Source organism: Ranitomeya imitator, chromosome 1 (assembly GCF_032444005.1).
Source record: "Ranitomeya imitator isolate aRanImi1 chromosome 1, aRanImi1.pri, whole genome shotgun sequence".
Classification (NCBI taxonomy): Eukaryota; Metazoa; Chordata; class Amphibia; order Anura; family Dendrobatidae; genus Ranitomeya; species Ranitomeya imitator.
This window is the reverse complement of record NC_091282.1, coordinates 294,382,812-294,396,371: the sequence shown is the minus strand read 5'-3', so window position 1 is coordinate 294,396,371 and position 13,560 is coordinate 294,382,812. Positions and strand designations below refer to the sequence as shown.

The 13,560-nt window shown below is 44.9% G+C and overlaps 1 protein-coding gene across 2 annotated transcripts in view; it reads left to right on the top strand.

The window, feature by feature from the left end:
* The first annotated feature begins 244 nt into the window (after nucleotides 1–244).
* Nucleotides 245–13,560, top strand: part of TOP3B (DNA topoisomerase III beta) — an 83,611-nt gene continuing 70,295 nt past the window's right edge. The window contains exons 1-4 of one of the 2 annotated variants that reach the window (XM_069756645.1): nucleotides 252–379; nucleotides 5,518–5,653; nucleotides 9,420–9,469; nucleotides 10,661–10,792. In XM_069756645.1, the coding sequence (XP_069612746.1) occupies nucleotides 9,430–9,469; nucleotides 10,661–10,792 (172 nt within the window). In that variant the 5' untranslated portion in view covers nucleotides 252–379; nucleotides 5,518–5,653; nucleotides 9,420–9,429. Of the gene's footprint in view, nucleotides 380–5,517; nucleotides 5,654–9,419; nucleotides 9,470–10,660; nucleotides 10,793–13,560 lie in introns of both variants that reach the window. The other variant, XM_069756637.1, reaches the window with a different exon arrangement.

Here is a 13,560-nt window from a genome sequence, read left to right as displayed (position 1 = left end):
ACGTGTGGAGACAGCCATGGCTGAACACCATGCAGAATATGTTGGCGCTATAGAAATATAATTAGCTCCGCCGGCACGCTTCTAATGCTGAGTTATAGCAGTGGGGGCTCTGTATGTCCCTGCATTACCCCGCCACAGCCCGAGGGGCACGGAGCAACCTGCCGCGCCGCCGCACACACACTGACTGACTGACACCGCTCTGCTACGTGGACTGCTCAGGTGCAGCCACGGCTTCCCGGAAGTATGGCCCCGGAAGTGACGTCGGGCCAACATGGCGGCGCCCTTGTCACCGAAGACTTTCCCTGCTTTGTGCGAGATATCAGCGCCGCCGTGTGAAGTGTGTGATGTGTGAGGGGAAGACGCAAGTGAGGAGACATAAGTAAGAGCGCTGTGTGAACGAGCGGGGTGCGCTATCTCTGCGGCTCCGTACTTACCGCAGGAAGGCTCTGTCCCGGCTCCGGTGTATTCATGTGCTGTAATTCAGGGGTCTCCAACAGATGGGGACCTCGGCCATTGTTTTCTCACTCTGTGATATGGGGACATGGAGGAAAGCCGCAGGTTCATCAGCTCCCAGCCAGGAAACTGCAGGGCCACCCCCGGGGATCTCATAAGAACTAGAAACATTGACACTTTGTATTCAAATTCTCAAGCTCAGAGGAAATTTCTAATTGTGTTTACGTCTCGTTGCCTAGGTTACCAGCCATCACTCCCTTCTCAGCAGCGGCTGACGTACAAGCTCTTTCCAATCCACATTTCATAGAGTAACGGGCTCATCTGCACTATTGGAATTAAAGGGGTTGTCCACTTTCAGGAAATTGGGCTCCAGACTGTGTAGAGTAAATAAAATAATAAACTCAGCAGGTCACTACCCTCCCTGGGTCCATGCCGCTGCCCCGGTCCATGCCTTGTGAATTGAGTGGTGATGTCACGTCATCCATGAGCTCATTGCTCCAGCGCTGAGCTCACTGACTGGCTAGATCGATGATGCTGCTGACGTGATGTCACTGCTGTGGTTAAACAGCAGGACGGAGCAGCGGTGGGCCCAGTGAGTTTATACACAATTTGGGGTCCACTTTTCTAAAGTAGACAACCCTTTTAATGTTTGCTGTCCATCGCATAGACCAAGAAATCCCACAGCCAACTCGCCAGCTCTCACAAGTAAAATTTCTACATGAATAATTCGTGGGGGTCTGAAAAAGTGGCGCCCCTACGATACTGTGGCTGCCAGACGTAAACACATAGAATGGAGCTGCAAAAACACAGCTCCAACCAGTGTGTGGCAGCCACTGCCAGGTGCTACAGAACAGCTCATAATCTTTATAGGACCGATTGTGCAGTACTCAGCTGCAGCCCATTGACTAGAGTGGCACTTTGCAGCTTCCTTCCATGTGTTTACATCTGTCTGAAAACATGAGATTTGGTGGGGATGCCGGATAACAGATTCCCACTAATCTAATATTAATGGCCTGTCCTTGGAGAGGTCATCTTTTCTTGTGACTGAAAAACACTTCAAACTCCCTACATACACACAGTGCACAACATGTAATATCCAACTTTACAACCATTTTTGTATTATTCCAATACACCTAAAATAAAAATTAAAAACCTTTGTAAGCAGTCTATTAAAAATAAACATCTGAGGCTATGTGCACACGTTGTGGATTTGGCTGCGGATCTGCAGCGGATTGGCACTGTGGATTCGAAGCTGTTTTCCATGCGGTTTACAGTACCATGTAAACCAAATCCGCTGTGCACATGCTGCGGAAAATACCGTGCGGAAACGCTGCATTGTGTTTTCCACAGCATGTCAATTCTTTGTGCTGATTCCGCAGTGGTTTACACCTGCTCCTCAATAGGAATCCGCACAAAAACTGCAGGAAATCCGATGTAAATTGCAAAAACGGTGCAGAAAAATCCACACACGAATCCGCAACATGTGCACATAGCCTCAATGGTGATTCTTTTGTTTGTTTTGTTTAGTTATTGACTTTTTACTGGAACACACATGGATGGGCTGACCTTAGGATAAGCCAGTAATTTTCAGTCTCCCGAGATCAATAAGTACCGCAGCCTCTTCAAAGTGTATGTAGGCACAGTGGTGCACATTTCTATACATTCAGTTATGACTGCTACTTCAGCTTAACCCTGTTGAAGTTTTCTGTTTTTTTTTAACTTCTTTACCTTTACTTTATGATTAGTGGGGATCAGACCCTGAGACCACGTTCAAACCTGAGAATAAGGCCGGGGTCACACTTGCGAGTTCAATGCGAGAAACTCGTGCATCAATACCTGGCACTGCCACTGGCACTCGGGCCTGGAGCGTGCTGCTGCATGGAAATACATGCAGCCGCACACACCGGTCCCAAGGGCTGGCGGCATTGCCGGGACTTGATGCACGAATTTCTCGCATTGAGCTCGCACATGTGACCCCGGCCTTAGGCTAGGTTCACATTGCGTTATGGCGGTACGTTTAACGGACTACGTTACACCGCAGCATTACGCGGTGTAACGTAGTCCGTTAACGCCGCCATAGACTGCAATGTCGGACGCATCGCTAGCGCACGCCCACAATGGGCGTGCGCTAGCGATGTGCCGTCATTTAGTGACGGACCTTGAGACACGGGCTGCAGCATTTCCGGGTCCGCCACCACTAGCGTAGATAGAGCTAGCAGATGCTCTATCTGCGCTAGCGCGAAGTAACGCCGGCACTTGCGCTAGCAGCAGCCCGTTAGCATATGTGCTGAACAGGCTGCTGCTAATGCAATGTGAACCCGGCCTTAAGGAGACGTGCAGTATACTCTGTCTTTTATTATTTGCTGGCATTGTGCTGCTTCACATTATTCGTCTACTCAAGTAAGGCCATGTTCACACAGTGCGTTTTTTACTGCGGAACCGCAGCGGTTTTGCCGCTGCGGTTCCGCAGCTGTTTTCCATGCAGGGTACATAACAATGTAACCCTATGGAAAACAGTCACTGCTGTGCACATGATCCGTAATTTCGTTTAAAAAGCCGCGCAGAATAGCTGCGGCAAAAAAGAAGGAGCATGTCACTTCTTTTTCCTGAACCGCAGCGGTTCTGCACCCATAGACCTCCATTGTGAGGTCAAAATCGCAGTAAAACCCGCAGATCAAAAATATATCTGCGGGTTTTACTGCGATTTGATGTGCAGAACCGCTGCAGCAGGAAGTGCGGGGGAGCGGGCGGAAGTGCGTGGGCGGAGTGTGGCTGCCCCCCTGTGCTCCGATCCCGCCCCCGTGCTCCGATGGCCCCCCCCCCGTGCTCCGATGCCCCCCCCCCAGTGCTCCGATGCCCCCCCCCGTGCCCTAATCTCCCCCCCTTATACTTACCCGGCGTCCCGGTGTCCGTCCGGCCGTCTTCTCCCTGGGCGCCGCCATCTTGCAAAATGGCGGGCGCATGCGCAGTGCGCCCGCCGAATCTGCCGGCCGGCAGATTCGCTCCAAAGTGCATTTTGATCACTGAGATATAACCTATCTCAGTGATCAAAATAAAAAAATAGTAAATGACACCCCCCCCACTTTGTCACCCCCATTGGTAGGGACAATAAAAAAATTAAGAATTTTTTTTTTTCACTAAGGTTAGAATAGGGGTAGGGGTAGGGTTAGGGTTAGGGGTAGGGTTAGGGGTAGGGTTAGGGGTAGGGTTAGGGTTAGGGGTAGGGTTAGGGTATTTTCAGCCATTTTAGCCCTAAAAAGCTTCCTAGGAAACACACAGTCTCTGCATAGAAAACTGCATAAAAAAAGGATAAAAAAACGCATCAAAAAACGCATCAAAAAAGGACAAAAAAAGGACCAAAAAAAGGACCTGCGTTTTCTGCCAAGAGCTGCAGTTTTTAAAAAAACTGTCCTGAAAAAAAAAGGATGGAAATCCTGAACGTGTGAACATACCCTAACTGGCAACCACTGCAGTCATTTGCTGGGGGCTAGGAATATTAGTTCTGGAAATATTTAGAAGAGACACAATGCTGTGCTGGTGCTGCAGCCTTTACATTCTCAATATTGGTGGTGAATCCAGAGGTCCAACACCAATTATCAGAAAATAGTGTCATATCCTATACCATTACTCATCCACACTCATCGATCAACGCTGCTTTCCCAAAGCAGCCACTGATCAGCTTCATCATTCACATTTTGGCTGATTGGAAGAATTCATGCCCACTTTCTTACCCACTTTGTAAAAGTGGCATAAAATCTGAAAGTCTGCTCAAAAACAATGTGAATTTTTGATTCCCAAACTCTGAATCTATAACCTTGATAAATGCTGAATAGTTATTCTGGAGGCCTCTTTTTCCTCCTGTTAGGTACAGGAACAAATAATACACAGAAGGCCCCCACATCTCTGCCCTAGAAATATTGGACAAAGCTGGATCTACATTTATTGCTAGCCTTTCCTAAGGAAAAGCCATACGTGTGTATTCTTGTAAAATTCTTCAAATGATTGCCAATACCAAACACAACCAGTTCAAGGTAGCTACTTGTAGGAAATGAGGGAATATGTTTGCAAGAACGCACTATACAGCAGGGCTGTGGAGTCAATAAGCCCTGTGTAAGCGCCGGCCGTAATGCAGAGCGGTGACGTCACCGCTGTGCTCTGCTTTACGGCCGGCCGGCGCTGACACAGTGCAGGAAAGCTGACGCCGGGGGACGCGACAGACACCGGAATGTAAGTATGTAGTGTTTTTTTTTATCCAGCGACGAAATAAAGTTCTGGCCTTCTAGCTCCGACCAGCGATGTCACAGCAGGATCCTGATCGCTGCTGCGTGTAAAACACAACGATATCGCTATCCAGGATGCTGCAACATCACGGATCGCTATCGTTATCGTTCTAAAGTTGCTCAGTGTGAAGGTACCTTAAGGATAAGCCTTCATTATACCAGACAATCCCTTTAATTACTATGCAGAAGAATAGGTATATTTGTGAATTAGGGCAATGCAATGTAATATTTGCATATAGTTGAATAGTGGGCCCCAAGTCAGTGTTTGTGGTGGACACTTAGTCCCCCTGTCCAACACTACAAGTACCTTTTGTAGAGTAAGGGTATGTGCACACGTAGCGGATTTTGCTGCGGATCCGCAGCGTTTCCGCAGCTGCGCATCCGCAGCAGTTTCCCATGAGTTGACAGTACAATGTAAACCTATGGGAAACCAAAAACGCTGTGCCCATGCTGCGGAAAAAAACGCGTGGAAACGCAGTGTTTTATTTTCCGCAGCATGTCAATTCTTTGTGCGGAATCCGCAGCGTTTTTACACCTGCTCCAATAGAAAACTGCAGATGTAAAACCGCAGCGGAATCCGCAATAGAAAACGTGATAAATCCGCAGGAAAAAACGCAGCGGTTTTGCACTGCGGATTTATCAGATCCGCTGCGTAAAAATCCGTAGAGGAGCTTTCTACATGTGCGCATAGCCTAAAGCAGCTTTGATTACACAAACTTTCTAAAAGCCTACTAGTAGTGAAAGTTATATTCACAAACTGTTGTGTCATCTTTCATTCTTATAGATATTTGGATATCGAATTAGCAAAACTAGCCATTAAAGGTGAGGAAGCTGCTGCCTCTGTTTCAGAATGAAGACTGTGCTGATGGTAGCAGAAAAGCCTTCACTGGCTCAGTCTATTGCCAAAATCCTTTCCAAAGGTAAAAAAAAATGTTGTTGAAATGTTTATTTTAAGAAAATATATATTTTTTGTGAGCATACATATATGTTTATAGATCTATATGAATGATTGAATAACTGAAATGAGTAATTCTTTTAATCTGATTTGTCTTTCCTTATCTTTCACCTCCGCATAGTTATGATATTGAGAGGGCATAGTATGATTACCTAGGGCCCTATACCAATATCTGTGGTTGTAATGGTATGACTCTATTGCTTTTCTTTCTCCAATAACTGTGAATGGGAGGGTCAGCTCACCAAACTCAATGTGTATATAAAATATACGGTACATGGCCAGCAGGAGAACATCGCAAGGACCAGCGCTGGAGTACCTTTGGGTAATGCAGACAAGTAGAGAAGACATTCAGGGCAAAAGAAGCTATTTGTCAGAATTTACTATATTCAATTAATAGACCTATGCGTTTCAGTGTGTATCCGTAAGGTACCGTCACATTTAGCGACGCTGCAGCGATCTAGACAATGATCGAGATCGCTGCAGCGTTGCTGTGTGGTCGCTGGAGAGCTGTCACACAGACAGCTCTCCAGCGACCAACTATGCGAAGTCCACTGGTAACCAGGGTAAACATCGGGTTACTAAGCGCAGGGCCGCACTTAGTAACCCGATGTTTACCCTGGTTACCAGTGCTAATGTAAAAAAAAACCAAACACTACATACTTACATTCCGATGTCTGTCCCCCGGCGCTGTGCTTTCCTGCACTGACTGTGAGCGCCGGCCGGCCGTAAAGCACAGCGGTGACGTCACCACTGTAATCTGCTTTACGGCTGGCCGGCGCTGACAGTGCAGGAAAGCAGAACGCTGAGGGACGCGACAGACACCGGAATGTAAGTATGTAGTGTTTTTTTTTTTTTTTTTTACTTTTACGCTGGTAACCAGGGTAAACATTGGGTTACTAAGCGCGGCCCTGCGCTTAGTAACCCGATGTTTACCCTGGTTACCAGTGAAGACATCGCTGAATCGGTGTCACACACGCCGATTCAGCGATGTCTGCGGGAGATCCAGCGACGAAATAAAGTTCTGGACTTTCTGCTCCGACCAACGATGTCACAGCAGGATCCAGATCGCTGCTGCGTGTCAAACACAACGATATCGCTATCCAGGACGCTGCAACGTCACAGATCGCTAGCGATATCGTTGTGAAGTTGGTCAGTGTGAAGGTACCTTATTTGTGGTGCCACCATTTGCATTTCTTTATCTATTGTTAAGCAATGTCGACAGAGATGTGTTCTCATTTTCTGTTCTATCAAGATGTATAGGAAAAATATTTTCTGCTACTGCAGAATGAAATTGATAACCATGTAATTATTTTGTCGTCTTTAATAGTCCTGTTTTGCTAAGCTGGATATGTCAGCGATGGCAACTCCAACAGCAGTTACTGGCAGACTTTAGATCACTATAATCTGTGATCTGCTTATAGAGAAATAGAGAAATGCTGGAATAGCACAGATCATATCATTTTAGTTTCCTCCAGCTCTAGGGAAAATCCAAGAGTAAACTAAATATAATATACTAAAAAAAAGTTGCTAAGAGTTATTATTTTAGCCACTCTTCCCAACAAATTCTGTGTGACCTGGATGCATTTTACACAAACCAAATGGACTCTTACAATTATGCATCCATATCAAATTATACTCTGCCCATTTCTACATTGCCCATACAATCTAGAAGCAGAAGGCGCACTCGGAAAAGGCTCTATGGAGAATTATTGTAATAATGTCTTTTGGGGTAGGATCATTTAATCTCGGTGTAAATGGGAGGCTGCAGGGATTATTTTGGGCCATTCATTTGGTTAAACTAATTATGATGAGTTATGAAAGAGAAGAAAGAACACTATTTTTATTTTCCCTGCCTTTTTTTCCATGACCCATTATACAAAAATAAGTACAAAAAAAATATGGTGGATACGTTTTGGTGCTATATTAAAATTTCATCTGTGCCCCAAAAACTAGAAAAATTAAAATAATTTTGCCCTTGTGTCACCCATAGGGAGAAAAAAATGGCTTCAGGCCCCAACATTGTTAACTATTGTTTTATGAGCTGTGCAGTATAGATTTTTTTACCATTTAGGCACGGAAAGAAAGAACTGCAAGGAATTTGGTCCTGCAATTAGCTTGCCATTGAAGAAATAGCTTGTACAAAATAAAACAAAAAACGTTTCACCTTTCCATTTTTGCACATGTAGCAACAGCACTGTTTTGAGTAACATTGTTGTAGCATTTCAATCTGCCCAGGCTAAACCCTTGTATGTTTGCTCTGAAGAATTGCTCTCTCAGACATGGTCAGCAACTCCCCTCCCCAAACATTCCTTGAAGGCTTTAAATGAGGTGCTGACTATCTTGTGAGAAAAAAGCCTTTATCTATAGGGACTGGGAATGCACCAGACTAGAACCTGATACTGGGAGTTAACACTTTGTGCATCCTATGCATGAACTGCACAAATAAACTTAAGAGCAATATATAAATAATTAGAAGAAAGCAGTAGTGAACAATGGGTGCAAATCCTCCCAGGACTCCCAGCTCAGTGTCCATAAAAGAACAAAGTGATGTTGAAAGAAAGTTTACCTATATTCGGCGATCAGCCCAACACTATGGAACATTTTTCTAGCACATTGATGAACACGTCCTAAATGGTATACATGTGCATTAAACACTAAAAAATACATCGGTAAAGTATTTATTTAATTGCTTATATAGCACCATTATTGTCCACAGCACTATACAGACATTGGGGCTCACAATCCAGATTCCCTATCAGTATGTCTTTGGAGTATGAGAGGAAACCCATGCAAACACTGGGAGAGCATACAAACTTCTTGCAGATATTGGCCTTTTGAACCCAGGACCCCAGTGCCACAAAGCAACAGTATCTAACCACCGAGCCACTGTGCTGTCAATTGTATACACTTACAAATGTTGTGCAAAGATGTGAAATGTGCAGTAAAATACCACAGAATCATCTACTAGCTAACATGATATCCAAAGTGTACATATTGTATCCAGTTGCTTAACTCGCCATACAGTGACCCTGAATTGTATATACAAGGCGGATCTGTCACTAGATTTCACAACATAAACTACATATATTACTAAATAGATCTTTTAGACCCGATAAGACTTCTGTTTACTTTGAAAATCCTTGTCAGAATGGCCGTTTAATCCTTTGTAAAAGTTTAACTAAGTCTCCTCCAGAGTAGCCTACTAGACAGCTATTCAGTGTCCTTGCTCCCTCCCGCTGCTGAGTTCTCACACTGCTGAGTACAAGCTGCAGCTGTCAGTCAAGCTGGGATGCAGAGACTGAATGCACATGGGCTCATGAGCTATTTCATTCTGTAGCTGGATTTATAAAATACATGTACATATAAGATTGCAAGGCTCTAAAAGTCACACCACGCAGATGCATCATAGTGCTGAAGGCTTTTGTGGTAGGTGGCGCAGTGGATAGCACTGCAGCCTTGCAGCGCTGGAGTCCTGGGCTCAAATCCCACCAAGGACAACATCTGCAAAGAGTTTGTATGTTCTCTTTGTGTTTGCGTGGGTTTCCTCCGGGTTCTCCGGTTTCCTCCCACATTCCAAAGACATACTGATAGGGAATTTAGATTGTGAGCCCCATCGGGGACAGCGATGATAATGTGTGCAAACTGTAAAGCGCTGCGGAATATGTTAGCGCTATATAAAAATTATTATTATTATATTTTCCAGTTTTATTAATTTCTTTGTTTTGCCGCAGATCCCTGCGTATGAAGTCATGGGCATGTATGCTGTGGTCTCATTGGCAAAGTAAATTGACAAGGGTTTTACTTTCACTTGTTTCTGATATACAATGCAGGGTCATAGTATGGCGGGTGTTGTAATCATACATGACCAGAATATATGCACCATAACTGGTATTTTTCTGCAAACTTAAGGCCCCTTCACATTAAGCGACGCTGCAGCGATACCGACAACGATCCGGATCGCTGCAGCGTCGCTGTTTGGTCGCTGGAGAGCTGTCACACAGACCGCTCTCCAGCGACCAACGATGCCGGTAACCAGGGTAAACATCGGGTAACTAAGCGCAGGGCCGCGCTTAGTAACCCGATGTTTACCCTGGATACCATGCTAAAAGTTAAAAAAACAAACACTAGATACTTACCTACCGCTGTCTGTCCTCCAGCGCTGCGCTCTGCTTCTCTGCTCTCCTCCTGTACTGTCTGTGAGCCGGAAAGCAGAGTGGTGACGTCACCGCTCTGCTTTCCGGCTCACAGCCAGTGCAGGAGGAGAGCAGAGCACAGCGCTGGAGGACAGACGGCTGTAGGTAAGTATCTAGTGTTTGTTTTTTTTTACTTTTAGCATGGTAACCAGGGTAAACATCGGGTTACTAAGCGCGGCCCTGCGCTTAGTTACCCGATGTTTACCCTGGTTACCAGTGAAGACATCGCTGGATCGGTGTCACACACGCCGATCCAGCGATGTCTCCAGGGAGTCCAGCGACGAAATAAAGTTCTGGACTTTGTTCAGCGACCAACGATCTCCCAGCAGGGGCCTGATCGTTGGTCGCTGTCACACATAACGATATCGTTGCTACGTCACAAATAGCAACGATATCGTTAACAATATCGTTATGTGTGAAGGTACCTTTAGGATCACTTTTTTAACTTGGATTTATGAGACATGTTTTGGCCACTGCAGTCTTACATGCCTCCGTGCACTGCCCAGAATTGTTATTCCCGTCAGGGACTAGAGCACCATTTCTGATGTACAAAATGCAGTCACTTTTGAAGAATGAGCGTGCCAGGTCGTGACTCCATTCCACGATGGCTCCTCTCTTTCTCCACTGATTTCAGCGCGGCTGATTCAGACTGGCGTTGCAATGCCAAAAGTCACTACATTTTTGCTCAACTAATAAATGCTTTTATCAGAACTACAAATGTCTTTTATTTTTAATTTAGATTTCTAAATTCCCTAAACCGGTTTGTCCTTTCTACTTAGGTAGTGCCACCTCCCGGAAAGGCTTTAATGGAGCCTGCTCTGTACACGAGTATACAGGGTCTTTCATGGGACAGATTGTACGATTCAAGATGACTTCTGTCTGTGGCCATGTCATGAGCTTGGATTTTATTGGTATGTTGGCTTTCATATTTAATTACATGTACAGGAAACGTCGTATGTCGACTCACTGCCTTTGTGTTATTCGGCCATCATCTTCCTGTAATAGCCACATATGAAGTGGACCTTCGTCTGTTAACCTGTCAAATGGCGCCAGCAGATGGGCATGCTGTTCTGTGCACCCATCAGCATGCCTGTAAAGTGATTGCGGGGCTCTGATTTGTTGCCTTGATGGCCAGGGGTCTGCTGAAGATCCCTGTGCCTGTCATGACGGCACTCCTGGGGAAGCCAGCCTGCAGGAGACTGTGGTTTTTGCTATACATAGCTGTATAGCTGGTATTGCTGTGTATAGTACAAGCTATCAGGCAATTGCAGGTTCAAGTCCCCTAAGGGGACTATCAAATACAGTAAAAAGAAATAAAAATGTTTTATAAAATAAATATAAAAATCTACACATATTTGATATTGCTACGTTCATAAAAGTTTGTTCTATCAAAATATAAAATAAATTAACCCAATCGGTAAATGCAATAACAAGGAAAAAAAGAAAAAACCCAGAATTGCTTTTTTTCTGGCCGCTGCAACAACACAGACAAATGTAATAAGAGACCATCAAAACATCTTTTCTCCTACGCCTCATTGGGGGACACAGGACCATGGGTGTTATGCTGCTGCCACTAGGAGGACACTATATACAGAAAGAATAGGTACTCCCCTGCAGTATACACCCTCCTGCTGGCTCTCAGTGAACCAGTTCTTGTTTAGTGTCTGTAGGAGGCACTTGGGTCTGCTTTCAGACCCCACCGTTTTTATTTTAGCTTGTTACTTTTTATTCTATTTTTCTTTAACGGAGTGAATGGGGGCGACAGATCCTTTCTAGGTTCCGATCTCCCCCGAATCATCAACAGGCAAGAACGAGGAGCGTCCCTCCCCGTACCCTTTCCTGCAACGTTGGATGCCAGCCCTGCGCTCACTTTACGAGCGACGGTTCCTTTGCGTTCCAATCTCCCCCCTCCATAGCAGGCGACCACATGGAGTACCCCTCCATCTACCTCGCTTTCCAGTACATCATATGATAAAATGGATGGTGTCATTCAAAAGTACAACCTCTCCTGCAAAAAACAAGCCCTCACACTGCTATGTTAACAGAAAAAGTTAAAAAAGTTATGGCTCTTGGAATAAGAGGAAGAAAAAATGAAAGTGCCAAAAAATAAAAATCACCCGGTCTTTAAGGGGTTAGTGGGGTTGTCCACTCTCTTTATTTTAACAAATGTGTCAGGGACATGGTTTTTTTGACACCTAATAATATATATAAGTATTGTAGGTTCTCTTCCGTTGTGAAGCGCTCCCTGCTTGTAAGAGTATTTTCGTCCCAGACTGCACAGCACTTTAGGTCTCAAAATGGCGACTAATAGAGGGACATGTGACCAGACCTGTCCATCTGCCTCCTCCAATTGTAAAATACTGCACTTGGGAAAGCTACTTTTTAATTGCAGGAGGCTGATGGACTGCCTCAAATTGCACTGAAATGTTAAATTTAACAATATAACCCCTAAAGAGGTGGGAAAGTAAATACAGTGGATATAAAAAGTCTATACACCCCTGTTAAAATATTAGGTTTCTGTGATGTCTCAGTAATAGTGTAACAGACTGGCCATGTGAAGGTATTACTGGACTGGTCTTTGAATGATCTATATGACCATATAGATTGGCTTTATAGTCACAAAATTATGTGTTAAAATAAAGAACAAATTGAACCATAAACTGAGATTGGTGGTCGGCCTCACTCAGTACAAGTGAAGGGCGTCTAGTGACCGGATGTATACAAATCGCAAGCTTGCGGTCATGTGACTGCCCGCTCTCACCGTCAATAACAGAGAATCGTGACCGTGTGTGGTGACAGAGTGACTGCAGACAGGAGAGCGATGACGATATGCCCAATTGTCCCTATGTCTGCAGGTAAATAGCTTTTCTGGAAGTGACCAGAAAATAAGTGTTAGAAAATAACTAAACAGAAGTGTGTACAGAGACTTTAAGGGGTTGCCCAATGCTAGGACAACCCCTTCTTGATCGCAATGTTTGACCCCCTATACTCGCCTCCTATGCCAGCTCCATTCCTTTGGTGTCGGCACTCAGTCTTCCCATGGTTCTCGTGATGTGTTGTGACACGTCACGCCGGCACCCAATCAGCATCGGCGTCACTGTCTCAAATTTTTGCTTATTTTTTTTTTCCTTTTGCACAAACCGCCCCCTTCATTTTCTTAAAGCTAATGTGACCTCAAATTCTCAATCACCAGTTTTGTCATACATCAGAAGCTAGCGCTTCTAATTTCTAAACCTGCATTATATGGAGGTGACGGGCCTCTTAGATGGGTGTGATCATTTGGTTAAAGGTCTGGAGGTGTAAATGTATGGCTGCCTGTCCACAGTGGGAGCCGGAGTTCCTGCAGTCATTTGTACTGCACGGCCATGCCAACGTCTTACAAAATGTGAACAAATTTCCTCCGTCCATTATCCTGGTTGACATAATGGTTTAAACAAAACAAACCATGGAGCCATTAGCATACGCCCTTGCATCTCACATTATAAAATAAAAGTGTAATCTAAGCACTTTCCCTGCATTAATTGTAGTGTGACCGCAGCTATTTTTCTAGTTGAGCAGCAAGCATGGTTCAGAGGCAATTACCTCTCTGCCGTGCTTCCCATGCATCTCTGTGTAGTCTAAGTGCAGGAAGCACAGGAAGAGGTTTAATGAGGTAGCTCAGCATGTCGCAGCGCCCTAC